The 23,279-nt window shown below is 38.0% G+C and overlaps 1 protein-coding gene across 1 annotated transcript in view; it reads left to right on the plus strand.

The window, feature by feature from the left end:
• Positions 1 to 2,810: 2,810 nt before the first annotated feature.
• The window catches only part of UBL3 (ubiquitin like 3), a 64,609-nt gene continuing 44,140 nt past the window's right edge, over positions 2,811 to 23,279 (plus strand). The window contains exon 1 of the mRNA XM_016209456.2: positions 2,811 to 3,452. Within this exon, the coding sequence (XP_016064942.1) occupies positions 3,426 to 3,452 (27 nt within the window). The 5' untranslated portion in view covers positions 2,811 to 3,425. The remainder of the gene's footprint in view (positions 3,453 to 23,279) is intronic.

Consider the following 23,279-nt stretch of genomic DNA (forward strand, 5'->3'; position numbering starts at 1 on the left):
AGAGAGGAAAGATAAGAGAATCTACGCTGTGTTCGGTAATGCCCCCGTGCCCTAACTCAGGGAGGGAAGAATTACAGTGTTATTGCGAACAATGTCCCAGCTTCTCTTACAAGAGTGATGGAAACACAGCTAGGTGCAGTGACTTTACTCTTGAAGAATGTGGTCTCTTCTAGTGGTGCAGGGGTTACTGGCAGCAAACAGCAATGTCGCGTTGGAAATGCCAAGGCTGTGGGCTGGCCTTCGTGGTTGTTACACCCTTGCCATATGGCCCTTGGAATGCAGCAGAAGAGGTGTGAGTTGAAGCTTGTGTGAGTCCTGCCATGCTATGCTCCGTGCCTTTCTACTTAGAGCAGCATGGTGCCCAGCAGAACTTTGGCCAGGGCAGTTGTTGGATGAAAGTCAGTGTGAGGGGTGGGTTGGGGGACTAACTTTGTGAGCAAGAGCCTTCAAACTGTGTTCCAATATTCCTTCTGAACTCATTGGTCAATTGAAGCATTTTCAACTATCCTTAATTCTGGAGGACTGGGGAGGGGGCCCTGTGGTTGCCAAACATGGAGAATGAGCCACCAGGTACCAAGGCCATGGAAAATCATGTAGCTGTAGAACCCAGAAATGTTTACACAAAGTCGTGAGGCTTAATTGTGGCGTGATTTGGGCCTTCACTTCCTCTGTCACTGGGTTTCTCTGGGTATTTGCTCTGTCCCCCTCCCTGGTTACCAACCTGGCTCACCACAGGATGAGGTAGCCCCGAGGAGTGCTTGGAATTTGCCAGGCTACTCAAGAGACAGGCCCTCTACATGTCCTGTGAGTTTCCCTCCTGATGAGACAAACCTGACTGGAGAGGTTGCTGTGGGAAATGACAAGCTGCCAGACAGTGAGTTCCCTGTGGACAGTGCCTGAATTACCCATTTTTAAACTCCTGATGCCTAGCAGTGCCTGGCGCAGTTGTTTGCTGAATGGAGTAGTAACATTTCACATCAAATGATACATTATTACTTACAAAGCAATCTATTTCCACTGCATGAACGCATTCTACTTTTAACAGTGGAAGGTAGGCAACGCTGTCTTACAGATGAGGTCACATAGCTATAGGTTGCAGAGGTGGCTTTCAGACTCTAAGTCTGCCGGCATTTTTACACAGGTGTCTTATTGAGACTTCCCTTCCTAAAAGACGCTGCCAAAGCACTGAGATATGAATATGGATTCAGATAGACATTTGTGGTTTCTGCATTTTGTTCCTAAATCTGGGGTAGACATAGCCTTCACGTGTCTCTGACTAATGGTATTATTTTGTGCTATTTGTTAATCACTGCAGATGTATAGGTTTTTTTTTGGGTTTTTTTTTAATTTACTTTTAATGTTGAAAGTATTACAGATGAAATACTGACCCCATTGACCCCTTCTACCCCGCCCCCATTCCCTGACCCAGGCCTTCACCACACTATTGTCTGTGTCCTTGGGTTATGTATATATGCATATAAATTCTCTGGTTAACCTCTCCCTACCTGCCCCCACCTCCCCTCTGAGATTCATCAGTCTGTTCCATGCTTCTAAGTCTCTGGATCTATTTTGTTCATCAGTTTATTTTTTTCTTTAGTTCCACATATGAGACAGATCATGTGATACTTGTCTTTCTCTGACTGGCTTATTTCACTTAGCATAATACTCTCCAGGTCCCTCCATGCTGTCTCAAATCGTAAAAGGTCCTTCTTTTATACAGCTGCATAGTATTCTGTACCACAGCTTTTTTATCCACTCATCTACTGATGGGCACTTGGGCTGTTCAATTACATTTTGAGTTAAATAGAATTTAGAGGCTGGCCTGATAAACTAGTGAATCCTCATGTAGTTTGTAGTAGCTAATTTCCTGATGCAGATTTGGCACTATTCACTATTGTTTTTAATACAGTTTTTGATCATTTCATTTAACTAGATAGTAGCTTTATGACCCTGGGTCTTCAGGAAACACATGTTCAAACTGTTTCCCTCTTTAATAAGATCTGTGTCCCTTTTGAACTTGCATGACCTCATCGGAAATCAGTGATTGCTTCTGATCTTCCAAATGTAATGTTGAGACTCAGAGGAAATCACTATACAAAATGCTTTCAGATTGCAGGATGTGGAGAGCACGCTGTCATTAAAACAAATGATTCTGCTTAGAAGTAAACCATATTTTAAATCTCTATGTATATTGTACATGAGGGAACTCCTCTGTGCAGAATTCTTTCCCCCCAAATAATTTTCCTGGTCATAGCTAACCTCTGGGCCTCAGCTTGGCAAAAGCGAGCTTTTCTTTCCTAGCAACTGTTACTAGGAGGGGCGTGGCTTCGAAGTCGGGCGAGGGCGCTTGGACTACACTTCCCGTGATGCTTCAGGATGGTCTTCGTAGTGACGCACTTGGTGTCCGAGAGAGGGAGAGGGAGGGGGAGGGAGGGGGCGGAGGCGGGGGCCGCGGCCGCTAGGGGGGGCGAACTCCTTGTATCCTGGACCGCGTCCTGGCAGTCACCGCCGCCCCCGCCGCCGCCATGTTGGCTTGAGGGGCGATGACTGGAGGCGGCTGCTGCGTTTGGGACTGAGAAGTGGAGGTGGGGAGAACAAGCCCTGAGAGGAAGCGGTTCCGGGCTGAGGAGAGGGAGGACCGGCCTCTTCCGGGGACCCGCCGGAGTCCGCGTCGCTGGAGCTCGCGAGGCCTGGGAGGGGAGGGGGAAGCAGAAGTGCAGCGCGGAGGAGCGGAGACGATGCACCCCGAGAGCCGCTGCGGCCCGGAGGTGCCCGCGGCCTGAGCCCGGAGGGGCAGTGGGTCCCTGCCTGGCCGAAGCTCCGCGTCTCCGGAGCGCCGCCCCGGGCTTCGGCCTTGGCTCCCAACGAGTTAAATGCCCTTGAGCGCGGCTTCGGGCGGCCCGGCCCCCGGCCCCGGCGGCGCGAGGTGAGCCGTTCCCCGGCGCCGGCCACTCAGCGCTCACGCGTCCATGTGTAGCCGCATAGTTATCCGTGTACCTACAGCCGGGGCATTCTGCTGCTTAATGAGGACTTGACTCGGGCGCGAGTGTGAATCACTGCCGGCCCGCGAAGGAGGAAGGCGCATTTAACCCCCTCCCACCGCTCCATGCCCGTGTGTCACTCGGCTTGGTTCACCTGGCGCGGCCGGTCCTGGGGCCACTGCTGCTGCTGACGACGACGACGCAGGGCCGCTTCCCTCCCGGAGTGCCCTCCGCTCCGGCCACCCGGCCCCTGGGGATCGCTCCTCTCCGCGCAGAACCTTGGCCAGGCCGCCACTTTGGCTCCCAGATCACTTAGTTTTTGGAAAGCACATCACGAACTAATCGAGATTGTTAACGTTGATTTCTGTGGCTCGAAGATCTCTGCTCCTTTTTGTGTATTTTTTTTTTTTCGCGTGAACATCTGGGTGTATATCAGGCGGCAAGATGTCCAGTAATGTCCCGGCGGATATGGTGAGTGAGGGCTAAGTTACGACACCCTTTGATTTAATTGTGGTTTCCAATCTTACTTAATCAGAAAGGATGCAGACGTGGGGCGAGAGTTTGCAGGGGATGTTGAAAAGCCACTGTGCTGGGAGATTTGGAGAAGTTGAGGTTCGGGTTTCCTCCTTTTAGAAAGTACTGCTTTTAGTATGGGGTTTCTCATTTGGTTGCATTTTTTAAATCATGAAAGGCAATGGAGAAATCGGGGAAATGTAGCGAGGTAGCTTTAAGTGGATAAGATCTCTCCTTGCTAGAAGCCTCTGAACAACTTGTATCTTGTTTCTTAAAGCTTCGGAAAACGTCAGTGACAGTGGGCAGAGCCGAGGGTGGGTGTCCCTACTAGATACAGAGGCAGACAGGAAAACGGGAATCTTGCTCTGTGACACTGACTAGCTCATTAATGCACTAGGTACAAATTTGATCTTTGCGAGAACAGTGTTGTATATTTCGTTCAGAAAAAGTCCACGAGAATTTGCGGTGTCCTTTTTGAAATGTCTAGGTGAACAAGTGTGTCAACAGAAATATTAACATGTTTGAGAATTTTCACAAATATAGGCTGACCGTATTGGGATTTACAGTGAATATTCCAGGACTTTCAGTTCCAAATATTTGGTAGTACCTATTACATCATTGGACTTTTAAAAGCTAATAAAACGCATTATTGAGCCTTGATCCTTGAATGTTGAGAACTCGAAACAAAAAGTATTCTTGTTTATTGATGCTTTTCTTTTTGTTTGTAAACGTTAAAGTTGTGGGATTTTTGACTAACAGTAGTAACCATGTAGACTTACAGTGCTGGAGGTGGGTTTGTGTTGAGTGTGAAATTACACTTTGCAGTCCTAGGGACAAACATAATGCAATTAACAAGATGATGATTAATCTTGTTTATGAAAAAATTGATACTAACATAGTTACATTTACTAACATTCAGTTAACATTTGAGTGTTCGTGTATTCCAGCCAAAAAAATAAAATTGAACTTTGCTGATTACATTTTAAAATGTCAGATGTTTCTGTAGGAGCAAACCTCATTTACAGACTTTAAAATAATTTTAAAAATAAGTGATTCTAAATGGTGTATTTTGACCTTGGTTTAAAGACATTTTGCTTATGTTGGATTCCCCATTTAATGTGCTATTTAAATGTGAAGAAACCACAACATTCTGTCTCTTGGGTGACCACGCAGCAACCTTACACTCAGCTTCCTGAGTCTTAAAACTCGTGCATTGTCCTTTTGGTTTTCCCTTTCCTCCTGGTGTGCACACAGGAGAATTGTCTTCTGCCCACTTAAGGAGATAGCTGGACATGGTTTCCTCTACCTCTCTCTAGAAGTTGCCTGGAGAGGTCTCTGGACTGAGCTGGAAAATGCTATTTCTCGTTTGGTAAGTGCTTGGGCTCATCACCTCGAGCAAAAATTTGATCTCCATAAAACCACCATTTTATATCATCCTGCACACTGCAAGATATGTGTACTATTATGTCACAGAGTTAGAATGAAATAGATTTGTGTCATTAAAACAGCACCACTACTTTCTTTAGGCCTGATGATGAAGAAAAGCTGGAATGTGCGTAGTAGCATCAGTCACAAATTGAAATGATTTGGGAAATACTGTTTCCAAGTCAGAGAGAAGGTTTGGAAGCTAATGCTTGGATCACGGGACTGGGAAGTAGGGGCAAGGTTTTATTAATAGCTGCAATTATAAAATGTAATTATTTCTGTTTTAAACCATATTTTAAGGCCTTAATGATTCTATGGTGCTTTGAGATCCCTTGATTAAAGGTGATATGCAAGGGCACAGCAGTATTATGTAATAAACATATAATATCCTGATGATGCTATTTCAGAGTGTGTCTAAGGTACAGCTCAGATGAGATTGTTCTGCGTATTTTTTATGTCTTGTTTTCTAGCTGTTGAACTTGTTGAAGGTCTTTAGATTTCCCTCCCCCGTGTTAAAGCCTTTTAAACCTTTATTAGCTATTACCTCGCATTTTTATTTAAGAAGTACCTTCATTTGATATGCTCCTAGAATTCTCAACTTTTTGAAATATGACATGGTTAGAAGTTGTTGATTAAGTGCTTCGTATTTTAAACTCTACATAGCAGTAATGACAGTTTGTGTTTTTGTTCATGTGTTCATGACTTAAAGTGAGAACAGTTTTACCACTCTGAAAAGCCTCAGCCTTCTCACCCCCACCTCTTTCTACAAGCTGACATTTCCCTTTCAGCATAACTCTAAATTGACCAAGATACGTGCTCTTCCAAGTATGAATACTTACATTTTTGCTAGGTGCAGTAAAATTTTCAAGTTTCTAAGTGGTGACAGCTAGTATGTGCTATTTAGAAACAAATGTTGAGCTCTTTTCCATGTTAATAGTTCTTGTCAGTTGTATAGGAAAATCCTATTTGGGAGATGAGATGGGGCAGTGAAGTTACAGCCCTGTCTTGTTTTCATTAGAGATATTTATTCTTGAACTACAGTAATTGCTAAATCAATTGATGTTTTTGGAAAGTCTTATGGCAATCATTGTGACTCACTTTAAAATTGATTTTTTTAGCATCCTTTTTATTTTGTAAATATAACTCATATTTAAAATTTATTTTTAAACATTCAGTAAATTTTTGTTTTTACCATAAGGAGTCTCTTTTTATAATCCAAACTTAGCAAGTTGGTTTTTGGTAGGGGGAATGGAACCCCTAATGAATGTTTTTGCTGTACTCTTAAAAAATTTGCAGTTGATACTTTTCCAGTTAACATTCTGTAAATATGTCCTATAAATAATATAAATGTATTTACATAAAATATTGGCTTTTCTTTTGCTAAAAGTGATTGAGTTTGAACTAAGATTTTGCTACCATTCCAACATAATAATGTACTTGTGAAAAAAAATCTGAGAATATCTGAACAGAATATCATTATAATACGTTGTATGTAAATGATTCACTTCCTTTATTATTTTTTTTCTCAGCCCAAATCATAGGTCATATGGGGTAGTATTCATTGTTTATAATTGTAGCATGAATTATGTTAATGACTGTAGGTTTTCTGGAAGATAATATTTACTCTACCTGTTAGAATTAAGGCCTAAGGCTAGGTAGATAGGTAGTACTTTTATTTTCTGGATTAGGAAAGTTATCAAGAAATAAATTGTATTTACAAAAGTATTACATAAAACATTTGAGCTACTACTTAGAGCTTTAGACTTAAAATTGTACTTGATGATATGTATAAAATTGAAAACCCTACCTAAGAGAGAAATTGACAATTAGTGTGAGAATAATGGCAAAGCAATTTTGGTATTTGAAACATTTTAGATGATAAAACAGTTAAAACTGTATCTTTCTGAACTATTAATGCAGAAATTGTAGCAGCTGTAAACCTTTTTTAGTCTGGGCTTAAATGAGATAATGATAATTTGAATTTTTTCCATGCTTACTGAATTTATTATAATGTTATATCGCTTCCATTTGTGGAAGAAATAAATATTGGAGCCCTCTGGTGGACAGGATATTACTAAAGTGAATTTCTTTTTGAAGTGAACTTTTATCACTTTTTCAAGTAGAATGACAGGTATAGAGTATACTAGGGGAAAAATGCCATGCTAGAAAAAGGTCCAGACAATAGAAAATTGTTAACTTTGACAAAAGAGTATAGTAAGATCTAGTGCCCCGTATTTTCTGTTTACTTACAGCTCCTTTTAATTTTTCCTTCTCTTGCTAGAGCTCTTAAGACTAAGTTGAGAGGTTTTATGAATGAAGCTAAAGGGTACCACTTCCATCTATAAGTGTGTGACTTGAACAGCTTAATAAATTATGAGAATCTAACAGAAACTTTCTTTAAATTGTTTTACTTGAATGTGTCTTTTATTTGGTGTTCTGAATTATTGGTTTTTGTTAAAGCAAATAGCAAATTATTTCCCTTAGCTTTCAGTGCTCTTTGTAGCTCTGAATCCTTCTCCAGCTCATGTCCCTCTCCTGTGAAAATAGTTTTTAGTTCATCCTAGCTCATAGTGATCTTTCCTTCCTGTGAAACATTTTCTATCAGTATATTTGAGATTCTTTTATGATGCCAAATTTGCATGGATATGTGTCTTATATCTCTTGTACTTTATAAAACAGAATAGACATTTAAAAACTGGTTCGGTGATTTCTTGACTCATGAAGCATTACTCTCTTTGTTACTTATGGAAAAAAGTAGATATTGTTTCACACTACTACTACTAATGGTGTAAAATATGAAGTCTATGATGTCTGCTTCTATTACTACTTTGAATATTATTAAAAACACATTTTTAATATTAAGGTTTGAAGTTATTTAGTGGATAAAGTACTAATGGTTCCACTCATTTTCGTAATTGGAACAGTAAATATATTTTAGGAGACTGAAGTATATGTTTCTTAAGTATGCTTTTTAAGAATTCCTCTCATTCTTGGGTAAAATTGAAAGTGTGAATGGAGAATTCGTGGTAACTGGGATCACTGGGTGAGAGATTCTGAATCAGTAAAATTTCTGAATACATGAAAGTTGTTTTTGGAAATATCCCAACCTAACAGTTTGAATTACTGTCCTGTTAATTGTAATATGCTATGCATAATTTAACTTATATTTGGTGACTTAGACCCATTATTTGAATATCATTGATTCAGTTCAGTTATCGTTCATTGAGTACTTCTCTGTGTAATGAAGTATCATTCTGTAAACTATTAACTGTCCTGCCCTCTGCACCTAATATAGATTGTGAAGCTTTGTGCTCCTTCACTAGTTTAGTAATTACTAACTTCCATGAGGAAAGTCAACTGAGATGTGAAAATAAAAATATTAGAACTTCTGTTTATTTTGTGCTCCAAAAAGGGGGAAGAACTGAGCTTTTATATTAATTATGTATTGGCTCAGAGACTTTTTTGGGTCCATTACAGGTGGTTACGATGGCTGAGCGTGGTTTGTTGAGGGAAGGTGTGGGAATTCTGTAATGTAGAGGTCAACAGCAGCATCATGAGTTTCTCCAGGTTCTTGCAGTTTTTCTCTGATAGTATATTTTATAATTACTTTTAAAAATGCTTTTTAAAAGAATGTATGGTATTTGTATTGAGATGTGAACAGAGGTTCACTGTCAAAGTAATTTAAAAGAACTGTAAAACTCAAAGCTGAATTACATATTTTTATTTTACAAAAGATTAATATTCTAGATGCTGATTTTTTCCATGATGACAAGAAGCTATTAATAGTATGCTACCTAGGAGACATTTTTGAGAATTCAAAGAGTAGGTTGTTTCTTCAAGGCAAAATATACATTTTAACCAATAAATGAGAAAGTACCCACTTTTTAGAAGAAACTAATGTTATGGAGAGAACATTTTGAAAACATGTTTAGATATTTCCATTATGTTCAAAAATCTTCCTTACAGAGAATTTCAGTGGACTTTGGACCCATTTTTTTTTTTTTTTTTTGGAACATAAAAAAGCAACACATTTTGCTTTGTTTGCAAAAATATCTGACATCAAGAAAAATAAAATTTTAATAACATTGACATCAGGTAACTGACTTTTAATAAAAGCTTGTGCATATTTCATGATAGAATAGAAAAGTGATATGATTTAGTAAACCAGTAAGTGACACATTCTTTTACATGGATTTATGCATCTTTGTGAGCTAGGTTTTTCAGTTTCGACTATGACATTCTTAAAACCAAGTGTCAAAGTATATTGAACTTCACAAATTGGGAAACCAAGATTTTAGAAAACAGAACGGCATATTCAGTAACAGTGCTCTCACTTAATATAGTAATAGTATTTTTAGTGATGGCAAAATTAAAACTAATATTTTAAATAGTTAATATACATAAATATATGATTTATAAATGAATATGCATGTATCAGAGGTATATGCTCAAGTACTGTATAGTTGGGGTTTTCAGTCAAAAAAATTTAGAAGCCATTGCATAAGATAACAAGATTTCTGAGTATTTTAAGCTCTTGTGTTTCATAATTATAGTTTTTCTGAAAGTCTCCTGCCTTGTTGAGCAATTGTATTTTTGTGTGGTCAGTATGCCTACCTATCCCTCTCAGCTATTTATAGTTGCTGATTCTTATTTGCTCTGGGTGTGGAAACCAGATTTTCGAAGTTTATTAAAGTGTGTTAAAAATGAGCAAATGGTGGCCGAATAGAATTTTCAGGAGATGCCCTGTGCAGAGTGTATAATCTTTATTTCATGGACAGCCAAGAGTTCTGTTTATTTGAGGGGCTTATTTTCTGGCATTTAGCATGTTTTGCAGAGATGTAGATTCTTGATAGTGACAAACTATGTAGATGATTAAAAAAGTAAAATTACATGTATAGCTTTATTTTGTGCTCATACGGGAGAAAGGCTGATAATTATTTTGTACTTGCTATTCCCCAGGTAGATACTTGGCATTTTACATGGTAACATTTCATCTAATCCTCACAGTGACCTGGGTAAATACGTAGATAAAACTGCTACTGCCCACCAAGGGAAGACCACCAGGAATGCATCTGTAGTGGAACAAGTTAGGTTTGTTGATTTGCTGCAGCAAGGAACAGCACGTACCTGAGGAACCCTGTGTAGTCTCAGGAAGAGGGAATGAAGGAGTTTTTGGTAATGTTTGCGCAGTGCAAGATGATTCTAGTTAGAGACCAGTGTAAGTGGAGACTAGCTCTGAATGGAATACTGTCACACATGAAGTAGAAGGAGGTTAGTGATTGGATGTCTTAGCCGTCTTTGTTTAAGTGTCAGGAGAAATGAAGGAGGCTGGGGGAGATCTTTAGTTATTTTGGAGCTGTAGCGTGGCCCTGGGAGAAATTGTTATCTGTGGTCTTCTGTTTGTCTTTTAGAGACATCACAGTGTGATTAGCAGCATAGATGATATTTACTTTCTCACAGCCTGAGTTCAGAGAGGGTAAGGAGCTTCCTTGAGGTCATGTAACTAGTAAAACGTAGAGCTAGGATAAGAATTTGGATCTGATGTCGATAGCGATAAACATACTAAGCCCTTACTGCCTACCCTGGCTGAGCAAATCTTGCTAAATCCTTCAGGCACACTTTGCTAAACAGAATGAATACCTCAGAGTCCTTCCCAAGACCTTGTTCCATGCAGTCACTGTTGATTGCTCTGAGCTAGCATGGTCCAGTAGAGATGACATTTATTTAAATATGTTTGCAAAATACTATATAATATATATAATCTCTGGGTTGCAATGATTTTTAATGAAGGTGGATTGTCTTATTAATTGCTAAAATTAACGGGAGCTTTCTTTATAGTTTTTGGAACTTTGAGTTCTCTTGTATATATCTCATATATGGAATAGAATTTTTTCATTATAAACTTACCACTTTGAATGCAGAAACTATATTGTTTTATTTGTGTAAAGCATATTGATGTGTAACAATTTAGTGCTTTTAGGGTATTTTGCTTTTTTCTTCATACTGTAACTGCTTGTATATGATGCAGATTCTCTATTGATTGATTTAAATCTATCTTATGGTGTAAATAAAGTACATATGTGAGCAATTTTCTCTGACTAGATTTTGAGAAGAAAATGTTCTTTCCACGGAAGAAAATTGTCCAAGTTAGGCATTGTATCTTTTGTTTGTGAACTTAAATTAAGACGGCAATTCTTCATGTCTAGACAAAATGTTCTCTCATAATATATGTTTAATTTTCTTTACTTTCAAATAAAATTAGTGCCTTTACCTTAGAAATATTCCTGCTTTTGTATCCTGAATCTTTCATTTAGTCATATATCATGAGCAGCTACCATACATGTAAGTATAGAACCATGTGATTTTGCACTGATTCTGATAGATTTGTTTAGCTGATTCCATATTCATAGGCATTTAAAAGCTATTATAAACACTGAAATAATGCATATTTTAAAACATATCTGTACTTGTCTGATAATTTTTTTAGGCTAAAATTCTTAGGAATATGGTTGCTATGTTTTGGATATGTGTTAAAACTTTGGTGGGTGGGGAAGATACATATTTACTAATTTCAAAGTATCCTTGAATTTCTGGATAAACCTCACTTCATTATGCATTATCCTTTTTATATGCTAGATTATATTTCATTTACAATGTTTGTAATTTTATTCATGAACAAGATTGACTAGTAATTTCAGTTTCTTGTAAAGTCTTTGATATAAATCAGGGTTATGCTGACTTCATAAAATAAGCTGGGAAATGTTTTTTATTCTCTGAAAGAGTTGGTGAAGATCAATTTTATCTCATCCATAAATGGAAGAATTCGCTAGTGAAGCCATCTGGAGTTTTCTTGGGGATTACTGATTCTATTTCTTTAATACATATAGGACTATTCACATTTTCTGTTACTTGTCAGTTTTGACAAGTTTTGGTTTTCAAGTGATTTGTCCATTTTATCTAAATTTTCCCATTTGGCTTAAACATTTTCACAATATTTTTTTATTATCTTTTTTATGTTTGTAATATTATCTGTTTTGTAAAATCTGCTTGTTGGTAATTTGTGCTTTCTCTTGATCTCAGTCAGTTTTTTAAAACCAACTTTCAGATTTGAAATTTTTAAAATTTTCTTTTGGGTACTGCTTTTACCTTTATTGCTTTTCTTCTGTGTGTTTTTTTTTTATTAACATGCTGTTATTTTTCAAGTTTCTTGAGATGAATACTCATCATTAATGATCAGACTTCTTTTTTTTATGTATGCATTTAAGTCTGAAATTTCAATACTTTATCTAGATCTCACAAGTTGATATATTTTTATTTATCACTCAATTCAAAATATTTTTAAAATTCCATTGTCGTTTCTTCTTTGATCCATGGATTATTTAGAAATAGTATATTGTATAATATCTAAGCATTTGGGGATTTTTTTTAAGCTATATTTTTGTTGATATTCTGTTTAATACTACTGTGGTTTTAGGATTAGTCTTTCCATGGTTTTAATAGCGAGCAGTTTGTTGTTACTTGCTTTATAGTTAATTTTATAAAATTGAGTGTGGTGTGCTTAATATTTAAGTCAAATTTGTTAATTATGTTCAAAACCTATCACTACTGACTTTTTCAGTTTTTTTCATCACTCAGTTTAGAGAAGTGTGTTAAAATCTTCAACTGTATGAGGATTTTTCTCTATGTTCTTTTAGTTGTCTCTCATTTTGCCTTATATATTTTGAGGTTAAGTTAGTGTCTGCAAATAAATTTACGATTGTTGTACAGCATCTCTTGATTGCATAATTTTCTCTTGTGTCTGATATAATCTCATGTTATTTTGTATAGTAACATGCTGTATAGGCTTATGGCCTAAGAGCAGTAGGCTATACCATATAGCCTAGGTATACAGTAGGCAATGCCATACAGGTTTGTGTAAGTACCCTTTGTGATGGTCACACAAGCATGAAATCATGTAACAACACATTCCTTAGAACCTATCCTGTGGTTAAGTGGCACCTGACTATGTTGTGAGCTTATGCGTGGCTTTTGTTATAATTCTGCATGGCGTTTGTAGAGTGTCTTGAGTCTATGGTTTGCTATCTTTTGTCACTTTGGGAATTTTCTTAGTTGGTATTCTTTAAATATTGTTTCTATTCAAATTCTCTCCTCTCCTTCTGGTGCTAAACTTACAAGTATGTTAGGTCATTTCACAGTTTCTATTCTCCGATGTTTTCACTGATCTACAGGTTCACTTATCATGTCTTTCCTGTCCAATATCCAGGTATACCTAATTATTGAGTTCTTAGTTTTGGTTTTTGTATTTTCAGTCTTAAAATTTACACAGATTCAAGTTCTCATAATGTTTTCATCTATTTTCTTGGTTATATTAATCATTGTAATGTTCTTATCTGATGAATCTCATACCTAGATCCCCCATGAGCCTGTTTCTGTTGTCTGGTTTATGATCATTTGATCTTTTTTTGTAGAATGCCTGGTAATGTTTTATTAACATTATGATGAAAAATTATAGAGGACCGGAATGATGTTATCTTTCTCCATATAGGATTTAATATTCTCTGGCAGGCAGTTAGAAAAACATGGATCACTTTGATTTATCAGTGATTGATATGACATGAGGTGGAATTCAGGGCAATCAAGAAATTCAGATAGCCTCACTCCTAGTGCATGGCGCATCTGAAGTTTCACTTGAAAGTTTGGAGTATTTACTAAGATGTGTCTTTTTGGCAAGCCCTGAATTCCAAGTATTGTGAAGCCGGTGAAAGCTGTGCTTAGCTTTTTTAGCCTCTTTGCAGCATCTTCTCACTGGGTTTTCCTGTCCATCAGTTCTCTTTATGATTCAGCATATTCCTTCTGGGAGGGCAAAAACTGAGCAGAATGTGGGGCTCATTCTTTTGTCTGGGAGCCTCAATTCCTGGCTACTGTGGTAGTACAGTATTCCAATTTTTGTCTTTCCAGCCTAGTGAGACTGATACCAGGGCCTGGATGCTGCTTTCTCCGCGGCTCTGTGCCCTAATACCTCAAGCGAAAAAAGTGGGGATCTTCTCAATGTGTTCCCTTCTTTAGGAGCTCTTAACCCCTAATGCCTTGATGCTCTTGGTTGCTCTCTCTGTACCTTCAAGTAGCAGGGTTTTTTGTCTTTTAGTTTGGTATTTTAGTTCTCACTTTCATAGTTGTTTTCAGTGGGAAAGTTGGTCTGATACTGCTGTTCCCTCATAGCTTGACCTAATTGCCCTTTCTTTTTGAATAGTTAAAATTAATTAAATACTTAACTATGTTACTTACCATGGCACCATTCACCAAGTCAGACATCTAGGAGTCATCCTTGATTCCTCTCTTTCCCTCATGCCCCAAATTCAATCCATTTCAAAATATATCTGGAATCCATCAACTTTTCTTTATTTCTATACTACTACCCTATTGCAAGCACCATCTCTCCCTCTCTCTCTCGCTCTCTCTTGCTCGCTCTCTTGCTCTCTCTCGCTCGCTCTCTCTTGGACTGCTGCATTGGTCTTGGAACTAATTCTTCCACTTCTATTCACATTCCCCTGTAATACATTTTCCAGAAAAAGCTTGAGTGATCTTTATGAAACGCAAATTGAATTATCTTTCACTCTGAAGAACAGGAAACTTCAGCAGATTTCCATTGAAAAATAAGTTCTCATGGCAGAAGATCACAGATCCTTACCATGGCCTTGCAGAGTCCTGCATCATCTGGCTCTTGCCTGTCTCTATGATCTTACCTCATTGGCTTACTATGCTTCCATTGTACTGGGTTCCTCTCAGGTCCTCAAATAAGCCAAAAGCTCTTCACATACAGTTCTTTTGCCTAAAATACTTACCAGTATTATTCTTTTGTGTGTGTGCAGTTTTGTGTTTTACATTTAGGTCTAGGACCCATTTTGAGTTAATTTTTGTGATACTTTCATACCCTCATAGGGATGCCGTCTGTCCTCAGAAACACTTTTCCTGACCACATCTAAAGTTGAATGTTCTCACTCCCTTGGTTTCTGTCTCAGGATCCTACTGGCTTTCTCCATAGCACTTGTCACACTTTGTAATTCATTTGTTTGTCTTTCCAGTAGGCCATAGATTCTGAGAGTAGGTATGTATCTTTCCTTTGCCACTATCGCCAGTACCTGAAATGGCACCTTTTGTGTAGTTGGTTCTTCATGAATATTTGTGGATTAAAGAAGTAAATGTCTGTGATAGGCACTGTGTCAAGCTTATTACTTAAAATAGGTCTAATCCTCCAAAAAAGTCTCAGAACAAGCCTATCACATATTCAGGTGCTAGTGTTGGCTGCATTTTATTAATGAGGAAAGTGAGGCATAATCATGTTTGGGAATTTTCCTGAAGCCAACTTTTTTGTGTTCTTGGATTTTTTTACTTTTCTAACTTTTTGGCCATTCTTCACCTTCTTTATGTCATATCCTTATTCACTATATCTTAAAGCCAATGGCTGTGATTATACTAATATTCCAGTATTTCAACTTTAGCTTCGTACCTTCGCTTAGCAATTAATAATAGCCAAAATGTCAGAAAAGAAATTAGAAATTTGTGATGGAAGTTGAGAAAGTGTTAATACTTGAAGTGGTAAATTTGTGGTATGCCTATCAAGTATTGCGAATGATGTTCAAGATAGAAAATTATCTCATTATTTTGTAACTATAAATAGACTGTTACAATTAATTACATATATTTGAATATATTGTATCTATAAAATACATATTTGAAGAAAACTTTTTGAGCCTTTCATACTTAAAGGACTGTTTAGTTATACAGATTTTTAATTTTGGCACTCAAAATAATCAGTAGAATTTCCATGTTAGGTATCATTTTATATCCATAGTCTACATGAAATGATCCTGCTCTTTTTATTTCTTTGCATTATTTATCCTGTCAAATCAGCAAGTATTTATTGAACACATGCTGCATGTTAGGCACTGTTTTAGGCTCTGATGCACAGTGATGAATGAAACTAAACAATACATAAATAAAATGTATAGTATGTTAGATATTGATAAGTACTACAGATAAAAATAAAGCAGGAAAGGGTTGGAGAGTGCTTACAGAGTATGTCTATGTTGTTCAATTTTAAATAGTATTATCAAGGAAGACTACACTAAAATGTTGACATTTGTACAGAGGCCTGAAGGAGACAGGATCAAGCCATCCAGATATCTTGGGGAATCCCCCTACAGGCAGAGGGAATATTGCTTTATTTGATTTCTGTGTTCCTTTTAAGTTTCTCTCAGTTTCTTCTGCCAGTACTTCCCTTAAACTTCTGTACTTCTCATCGTTTTTGTTTTCTGCCCTTCTCTGTGATCTAAATGATTATTATCTTATTCAATAATTTGTGCAACATTTATTGGATGCTATTGTGCCAGATAGATTCTGTCAGCAATTAGAGCCAATCACTTTTTCCTAATGTCTCTCAAATCAATTTCCTCCTCTTTACCTTCAACCTGGTCTTCATCCAGATATGTTCCCTTTATTTATCCATCACTGTCTGACTTTCACTCTTTCCCCAAGTTTGTCTTTTGAAAATACAAGCCTCATCATTTGTTGATTTACTTAATAAAGGTTGGCTGTCACAGGCCTGTCCAGGCCAAGTGCTTTAGGAGGTGACATTAAGGCTCTTTGTAGTTGGGCTGAGATCCAGCCTCATCTTCTGCTGTTACCCCCTTGTATGTCCCTTATGTTTGAATTGTAATGAATCCTCTGCTTCCCCACATATCTTTCCATTAACTTTCATGCTTACCTCTTTCATCCTGGTTCCTTGACCTTCCCTTTCTGCTTAGAACGTACCTCTCCTCTCCCTTCTTGTTCCATTGGCACCTGAGTTTTGTTTTCAATTGCAGCTTTAATTTATTTCTTGGACATGACTTCACATTTTGTCAGGCCCTTGGCCACTGTAGGTATAGCACATGCTAATACAGGTATAGCACACTTTGAGCTCCAGACTCAAAGTGACAGTTGAAGCAAAGCTGTCTCCTAGGATGGATCTAAGGAAAATAGCCAGAGTGACAGAACAGCTTTTTCCACCCCAAGAGCTGCCAGCAGTGTGAGACATCAAGTCCAGAGGGACAGAGCTAACTTAAACCCTGTTTAGGTCTAAGCATCTCTGGTTCTGACAGCCCAAAGATTTTTAGGTAGTGGTGAGTCTCAGCATTACTTGCTATACCATTGTAACACCTGAGGCCACGTCTTCAGAAAACGCTAAGGAAAAAGATTGGAATCCTAGATAATTGGTCTGGAATTCAGAGCTGGGCCCCTTAATCAATTACTCTCTCATAAATGTCATTACCTCTACTCTAGAACTTGTAAATGTTTTTGTCTTTCCTACACTATAGACAGGTATGTGCTCTTTGAAGACAGAGAGAGGCCTTTTCTTACTCATCTTTCTATATCCCTGTGCCTGGCATGGTGCCTACATGTAGAGAATACTCAATGAAGGTTGAATCAGCACTGCAGCTTTGTCCAGTAGAACTTCCTGGGGTGGTCAAAATGTTCTTTGTCTCTGCTGTCCAGTAAGGTACCTGGGGCTTTTGAGCACTTACAGAGTGGTTAGTGTGACTGAGGAACTGAGATTTTTAGTCATGTGGCCAATGGCTACTATATTGTACAGTGCAGTTATACAGTTTAGTTTAATCTCTCAGTGGACTAAAGAGATCTCTGATTTTTGGGGGGGCTGGGAGGGGACCTGTATCCCAAATGGTCCCATATTGCTAAGCTTTAGGTTTTACATTGTGATATTTTTTGTTCTCTCAATGTCAGCATCCATTTTTTGCTATTATTATTATGTATGTTGTCATCAGCCTTTTTTTTTTTTTAACTTTTCAGATCTTAGTCTGTATTACATAGAAAGATGTAATCAAGTTTATAGAATTCTCTTTTTTTAAAAAAGCATATAGTCTAAGAACCTGGGAGTCATCTTTGACCTCTCTTTAACCCCAGTAAGAATGTGAAATTAGCCCTCAGGAAAGAAGAGAGGGCTAAAATTATAAATTAGTGTAGGCATTCAGTTGAAGAAAAAATAATACCAATATGAGATTACATGAATTCACCAAGAGAGGGAGGGCAGCCTAAGGGTACAATGCCTCTATTTAGAGATAGGAGAATTTTAAAAGAGACAAAAGGAACAAAGTTATAGGAAAAGTAAAATAAAATAATAACAACTAGTTTGATTATCTTGAAAGCCATTCAAGGAGAAACCCAGGGAGGAGGATTGGTTGGGTACAGCAGATACTGAAGTGAGGTAAAGCATAAGGACATGGTGAAGGCTGTGTAGATCTTAACTCGTCAAGTGTGGCCAAAACAGTGTTTTTGTTACAATTCTCAGTTTTCTTCCATATTGAAGTACTAGGCATAGAAGAATTAAGTATGTCACTTTTTTTGAAGTTATTACTGTTTTTCACTTTCTGTGTCCATATCTAACTTTTCTCAACCCTTTCTATTTGTTAAAATGTTTTGCTTTGCTTCTGTATATAATCTGAATAAGCATTAATAATACTTGCTTTCTGCTCTGAGATTGATCAAGCCTTTTTAAATCCTGCAGAGGTAAATTTCTCTATTACCTAATAGTAGGATTGTTGGTTCCGTAGCACTCATTCAGTTCATGCTTTTATGCAGGATTTACTAAGAGATGTTTCTTGTTAAATTCTCTGTACCCAGAGAAAGACAGTTTTACTAAAAAATTGAGACATCTTTTCTCTCAGAAGTGTTGTCAGAATTCCAGCTGGCACAGGAAGCAGCAAAAGGCTCTTTTATTTCCCAGAGTACTTGTCTACCTTACTCTTTTGGACTTAGGACAGACAGCCTAAGAAGAATTAAAAGCCAGGAAAACATTTTCCTTAAATATTTTTATTATGAAGTAGAGCTAGACATGGGTTTACTCTTAGGTTGTATATAGTGCAGATGTAAGCTTGTTATTATATTTTTTATTTTCAAATTATGCTAGCATATGAGTCATTTCTGAAATCTCTCTTTTTAAAACAATTTATTGTTGAAAGTATTACAGATGTTCCCCTTTTTCCCCCATAGATCCTCTCCAGCCCTCATCGCCCCCACTCCCAGGCCTTCCCCATAACAATGTCTGTGTCTATGGATTATGCTTATAGACATATAAGTTCTTTGATTAACCTCTCCCACCCACTCCCCCACCCCCCCACCCCCGCCTTCCCTCTGAGATCCCTCAGTCTGTTCCATGCTTCTTTGTCTCTGGATCTATTTTGTTCATCAGTTTTTTTTTGTTTACTTTCCATATATGAGTGAGATCATGTGGTATTTGTCTTTCTCTGACTGGCTTATTTCACTTAGCATAATATTCTCCAGTTCCCTCCATGCTGTCCCAAAGGATAAGTGATCCTTTTTTTTTACACCTGCATAGTATTCCATGGTGTAAATGTACCACAGCTTTTTTATCCATTCATCTACTGATGTGCACTTGAGAAGAATGTATATTCTGCAGCTTTGGGGTGGAATGTTCTGTAATGTCAAATTCATCTGATCTAGGGTGTCATTTAGGGTCACTGTTCCCTTGTTGATTTTCTGTCTAGAAGACCTATCCAGTGAAATCTGGAGTGTTAAAGTCCCCTAGTATGACTGTCTTGCTGTTGATCTCTCTGTAAAAGTCCTCTAGAAGTTTTTTTATAAATTTAGGTCTTGCTATATTGGGTGCATATATATTTACCAGGGTTATATCCTCTTGTGGGATCGATTCCTTTAATATTATGTAGTGACCTTTCTTGTCTCCTGTTATGGCCTTCATTTTGAAGTCGATGTTGTCCAATATGAGTATTGCTACCCCAGTTTTTTTAATTTCCATTTGCATGGAAAATTTTTTTTCCATCCCTTCACTCTCATCTTGTGTGTGTCTTTTGTTCTGAGGTGGGTCTCTTGTAGACAGCATATATTTGGGTCATGTTCTCTTATCCATTCAGCCACCCAATGTCTTTTCATTGGAGTATTTAATTCATTTATATTTAAGGCTATTATTGATAGATACTTATCGGTTGCATTTTAATTCTTTATGCCTATGTTTCTCTCTCTCTATTTCTATTTCTAATTACAACAGTTCCTTTAACATTTCCTGCAATGCTGGTTTGGTGGTGATAATCTCCTTTAGCTTTTTTTTTGTCTGGGAAACTCTCTATTTCACCATCTATCTTGAATGATAGTATTGCTGGATAGAGTAGTCTTGGTTTCAGATCTTTGTTTTGCATTACCTTGAATATTTCATGCCATTCCCTTCTGGCCTGTAGAGTTTCTGATGAGAAGTCAGCTGCCAGCCTTATGGGAGCTCCTTTGAAGGTAACAGATTGCTTTTCTCTAACTGCCTTTAATCTCTCTTTGTCTTGAATTCTTGGCATTTTTAGTTATGATGTGTCTGGGCGTGGGCCTCTTTGGATTCTTCTTGCTTGCTACTCTCTGTGCCTCCTGAACTTGTGTGACTTTTTCCTTGACCAGGTTAGGGAAGTTTTCTGTCATTATTTCTTCAAACACGTTCTCTAACCCTTGCGTACTTTTGACCTCTTCTTGTACTTCTATAATGTGAATATTGTTACGTTTAATGTTGTCCCACAGCTCCCTTAAACTGTCCCTTTTTTTCATTGTTTTTTCTTTTTGGATCTCTGATTGAGTAATTTTTTTCTACCCTGTCTTCTAATTCACTGATCCGATCCTCAGCTTCCTCTAATCTGTTTATTCCTTCGCATGTATTCTTTATTTCTGCTATGTCATTCTTAATTTCCTTCATAGGAAATTTTCTTCATATCTCTTTTCATGCTGTTGAGCATCCTTATGATCAGTATTCTGAACTCTATATCTAATAGACTGCTTATCTCCATTAAATTTAGCTCTTTTTCTGGAGACTTGTCTTGTTCTTTCATTTGGTGCTTGTTTTTTTGTCTCCCCATTTTGGCTGCCTATTTGGGTTCGTTTCTGTGTATTAGATCTCCTAGGACTCTCGGTCTTTTTGGATAGTCTCTGGTGCACTCCAATGTCAGGTGCGGTTTGTTACTTGGCTGTGAGTACCCTGTTTGGGGCTATCAACAGCCCTTGGCTTGAGGTCTCTGCTGGGGCTGGGTGCCGTTGGACAGAAACAATATGCACACCAAAGTCTGTTTTTCTAAGGCCCAGGTTCAGAAGCAGATTAGGCAAAGACTCAAAGCACTCTGAGGTCTGCCTCTGGCTGCAGGCTGATTAATCTGATTCTCTTAATGAGCCTCAGGCTGTAGAAACTCCTCTGGGTAGGACAAGAGGTTTTCTAGCAGGGAGGGGCAGTTGCCGAGCACCCCCCCCCCCCCCAAAAAAAAGCAGCAAATTATCTGCCTGAGAACAATGTCCTCTGCAGTATGGGGGGTGACTCTGCACAGGAATCCAGATGGGTGCCTTCTGATCTCAGTCTCCAGAGCCCACAACCCTAGGTTCTCATACAGCTCCAAACCACTCCGCCTTCCTTCTGTTGGAGCCCAAGGTGAGTGGCTGCACAAGAAACTTGGTGTCTTGGCTCTTTAAGAGAGTGCCTGCATTTCCAGCCATTTCGCCCTGGCAGACAGAAACCCTGCTGCTTTTCACAGCAGATGTTATGTGAGCACCTCTCTCAGTTCTGGTGCTCTGGGCTGGGGAGCCCAGCTTAGGGTTTAGGCCCCAGAGTCCTCAGTGGGAACCCCCCACAGCTGAGATATCCCTTGGGACCTTCAGCTGCTACCTGTGGGAGCCCAGCCAGCCCTCTTGTGCCTCTGCACTTCCTGCCAGTCTCTGCAGTCGCCACTTTCCCTCCTTGGTTATGAGGGTGCCCTCCAGCTCGTCTTCAGTTGCAGTTGATTATTCAGAATAGTTTCTCTATATTATAATTGTAATTCCAGTTTGGTCCCCAGAGAGTGTCAGTGTAGCTTCCACTTAGTCTGCTACCCTCTTCAATCTCTATCCGAAATCTCTTTTCTTAATTAGAACCACTGGATATACAGCTGAAGTCATCTGGAATAGTTCAAGTTGCCATCCCAGTTGGACAAAAGGGAGAGCAGTCTATCTTGAAATAATAAAATTCTTTTCTTGTTTCCCAGGTGACTTGAATAACTATGTAAGTTATAGTTACCTGAGAAATACACCAAAGATGATCACAAGAGCAAAAGGGAGATGTCCCAGAATAGGTACATCAGATAGTACAAAGGCAATAGTACTCTATTTGAAAACATAGTCACATATGTGGTCATTTATTATTAATTTTTGCTAGAGTTGTTTCCTAATTTTAGACCATCCTTGTTTTGTTAATCTTAGCATCTGATAGTTTTTTAAAAAAATAAACTATTTAGAAGGAAAGGTAATCATAATGCAATATCAAATAGGTTAATGTGATTGCCACTCAGCAGTGTAATTTTCCTCTATAGTATATTGAATGACATTTATCCTTTCTATGATTTCCCGATATACTTGGCCTTTTCTAAAGGGAAGTGTTGACTTGGCTTGTCTTATTTTGCCCTTTCTTGGCCATAGTCTACTTAATTTTATATATTTGTATTTAAATATCTAAACCTTATTTTTTATTGTTTTATTCTGATTGTGTTACTGATTAAAAAAGCAATAGGATTATTGTAAAATAGAAAATATTTTAAAACAAATAATGTCAGTTATAAAATTTTGTTAATATAAATGCTGTGAATGTTTTGTTTTCTTACCCTCTACAGTTGATAATTCATTTTGATATATTCTGATTTTGGGAAAGTCTTAAAGATCAAATTTGTATGAGGCAGTTTACATTAACTCATAATAAACCTTTAAGTCTTTGAGTTTTTCCAAATAAAAAACGACTTCTTTTTAGCACGTCTTATCTGTACCATTTTTCCTTTTGAAAGATGCCGTGTTCTTTCTGGGGATTCTATAGAGTTTAATATGAATGTGCCAGTGACAAGGAACATTTTACTAATTTTAATTCAGTAATCCCCCTAAAGCTAAAACAAAATAAAAAACTCGCCTAGAGTATTTTATTTCAGTAGAATCAAAAGGAGGAGGAGTTTGAGTTTATGTATATTTGAGATTTGCAGGAATGATTATTTAAAAGTCCTTGGTACCTCACAAAAGGACCGAACTTTTTTTTTTTTTTAAATATATCTTTATTGATTTCAGAGAGAGGAAGGGAGAGGGGGAGAGAGAGATAGAAACATCAATGATGAGAGAGTCATTGATCGGCTGCAGCCCACAACCCGGGCATGTGCCCTGACCAGGAATCGAACCCCAATCGCCTGGATCCTAGGTCGACGCTTTAACCACTGAGCCACGCCCGGCCGGGCCCAAACTTTTTTTTAAAGCTTCCCCTCCCCCCCCCCAATTAATACATTGCATTGTCTTATCCTATTT

This window comes from Miniopterus natalensis, chromosome 2 (genome assembly GCF_054644295.1).
Source record: "Miniopterus natalensis isolate mMinNat1 chromosome 2, mMinNat1.hap1, whole genome shotgun sequence".
Lineage (NCBI taxonomy): Eukaryota > Metazoa > Chordata > Mammalia > Chiroptera > Miniopteridae > Miniopterus > Miniopterus natalensis.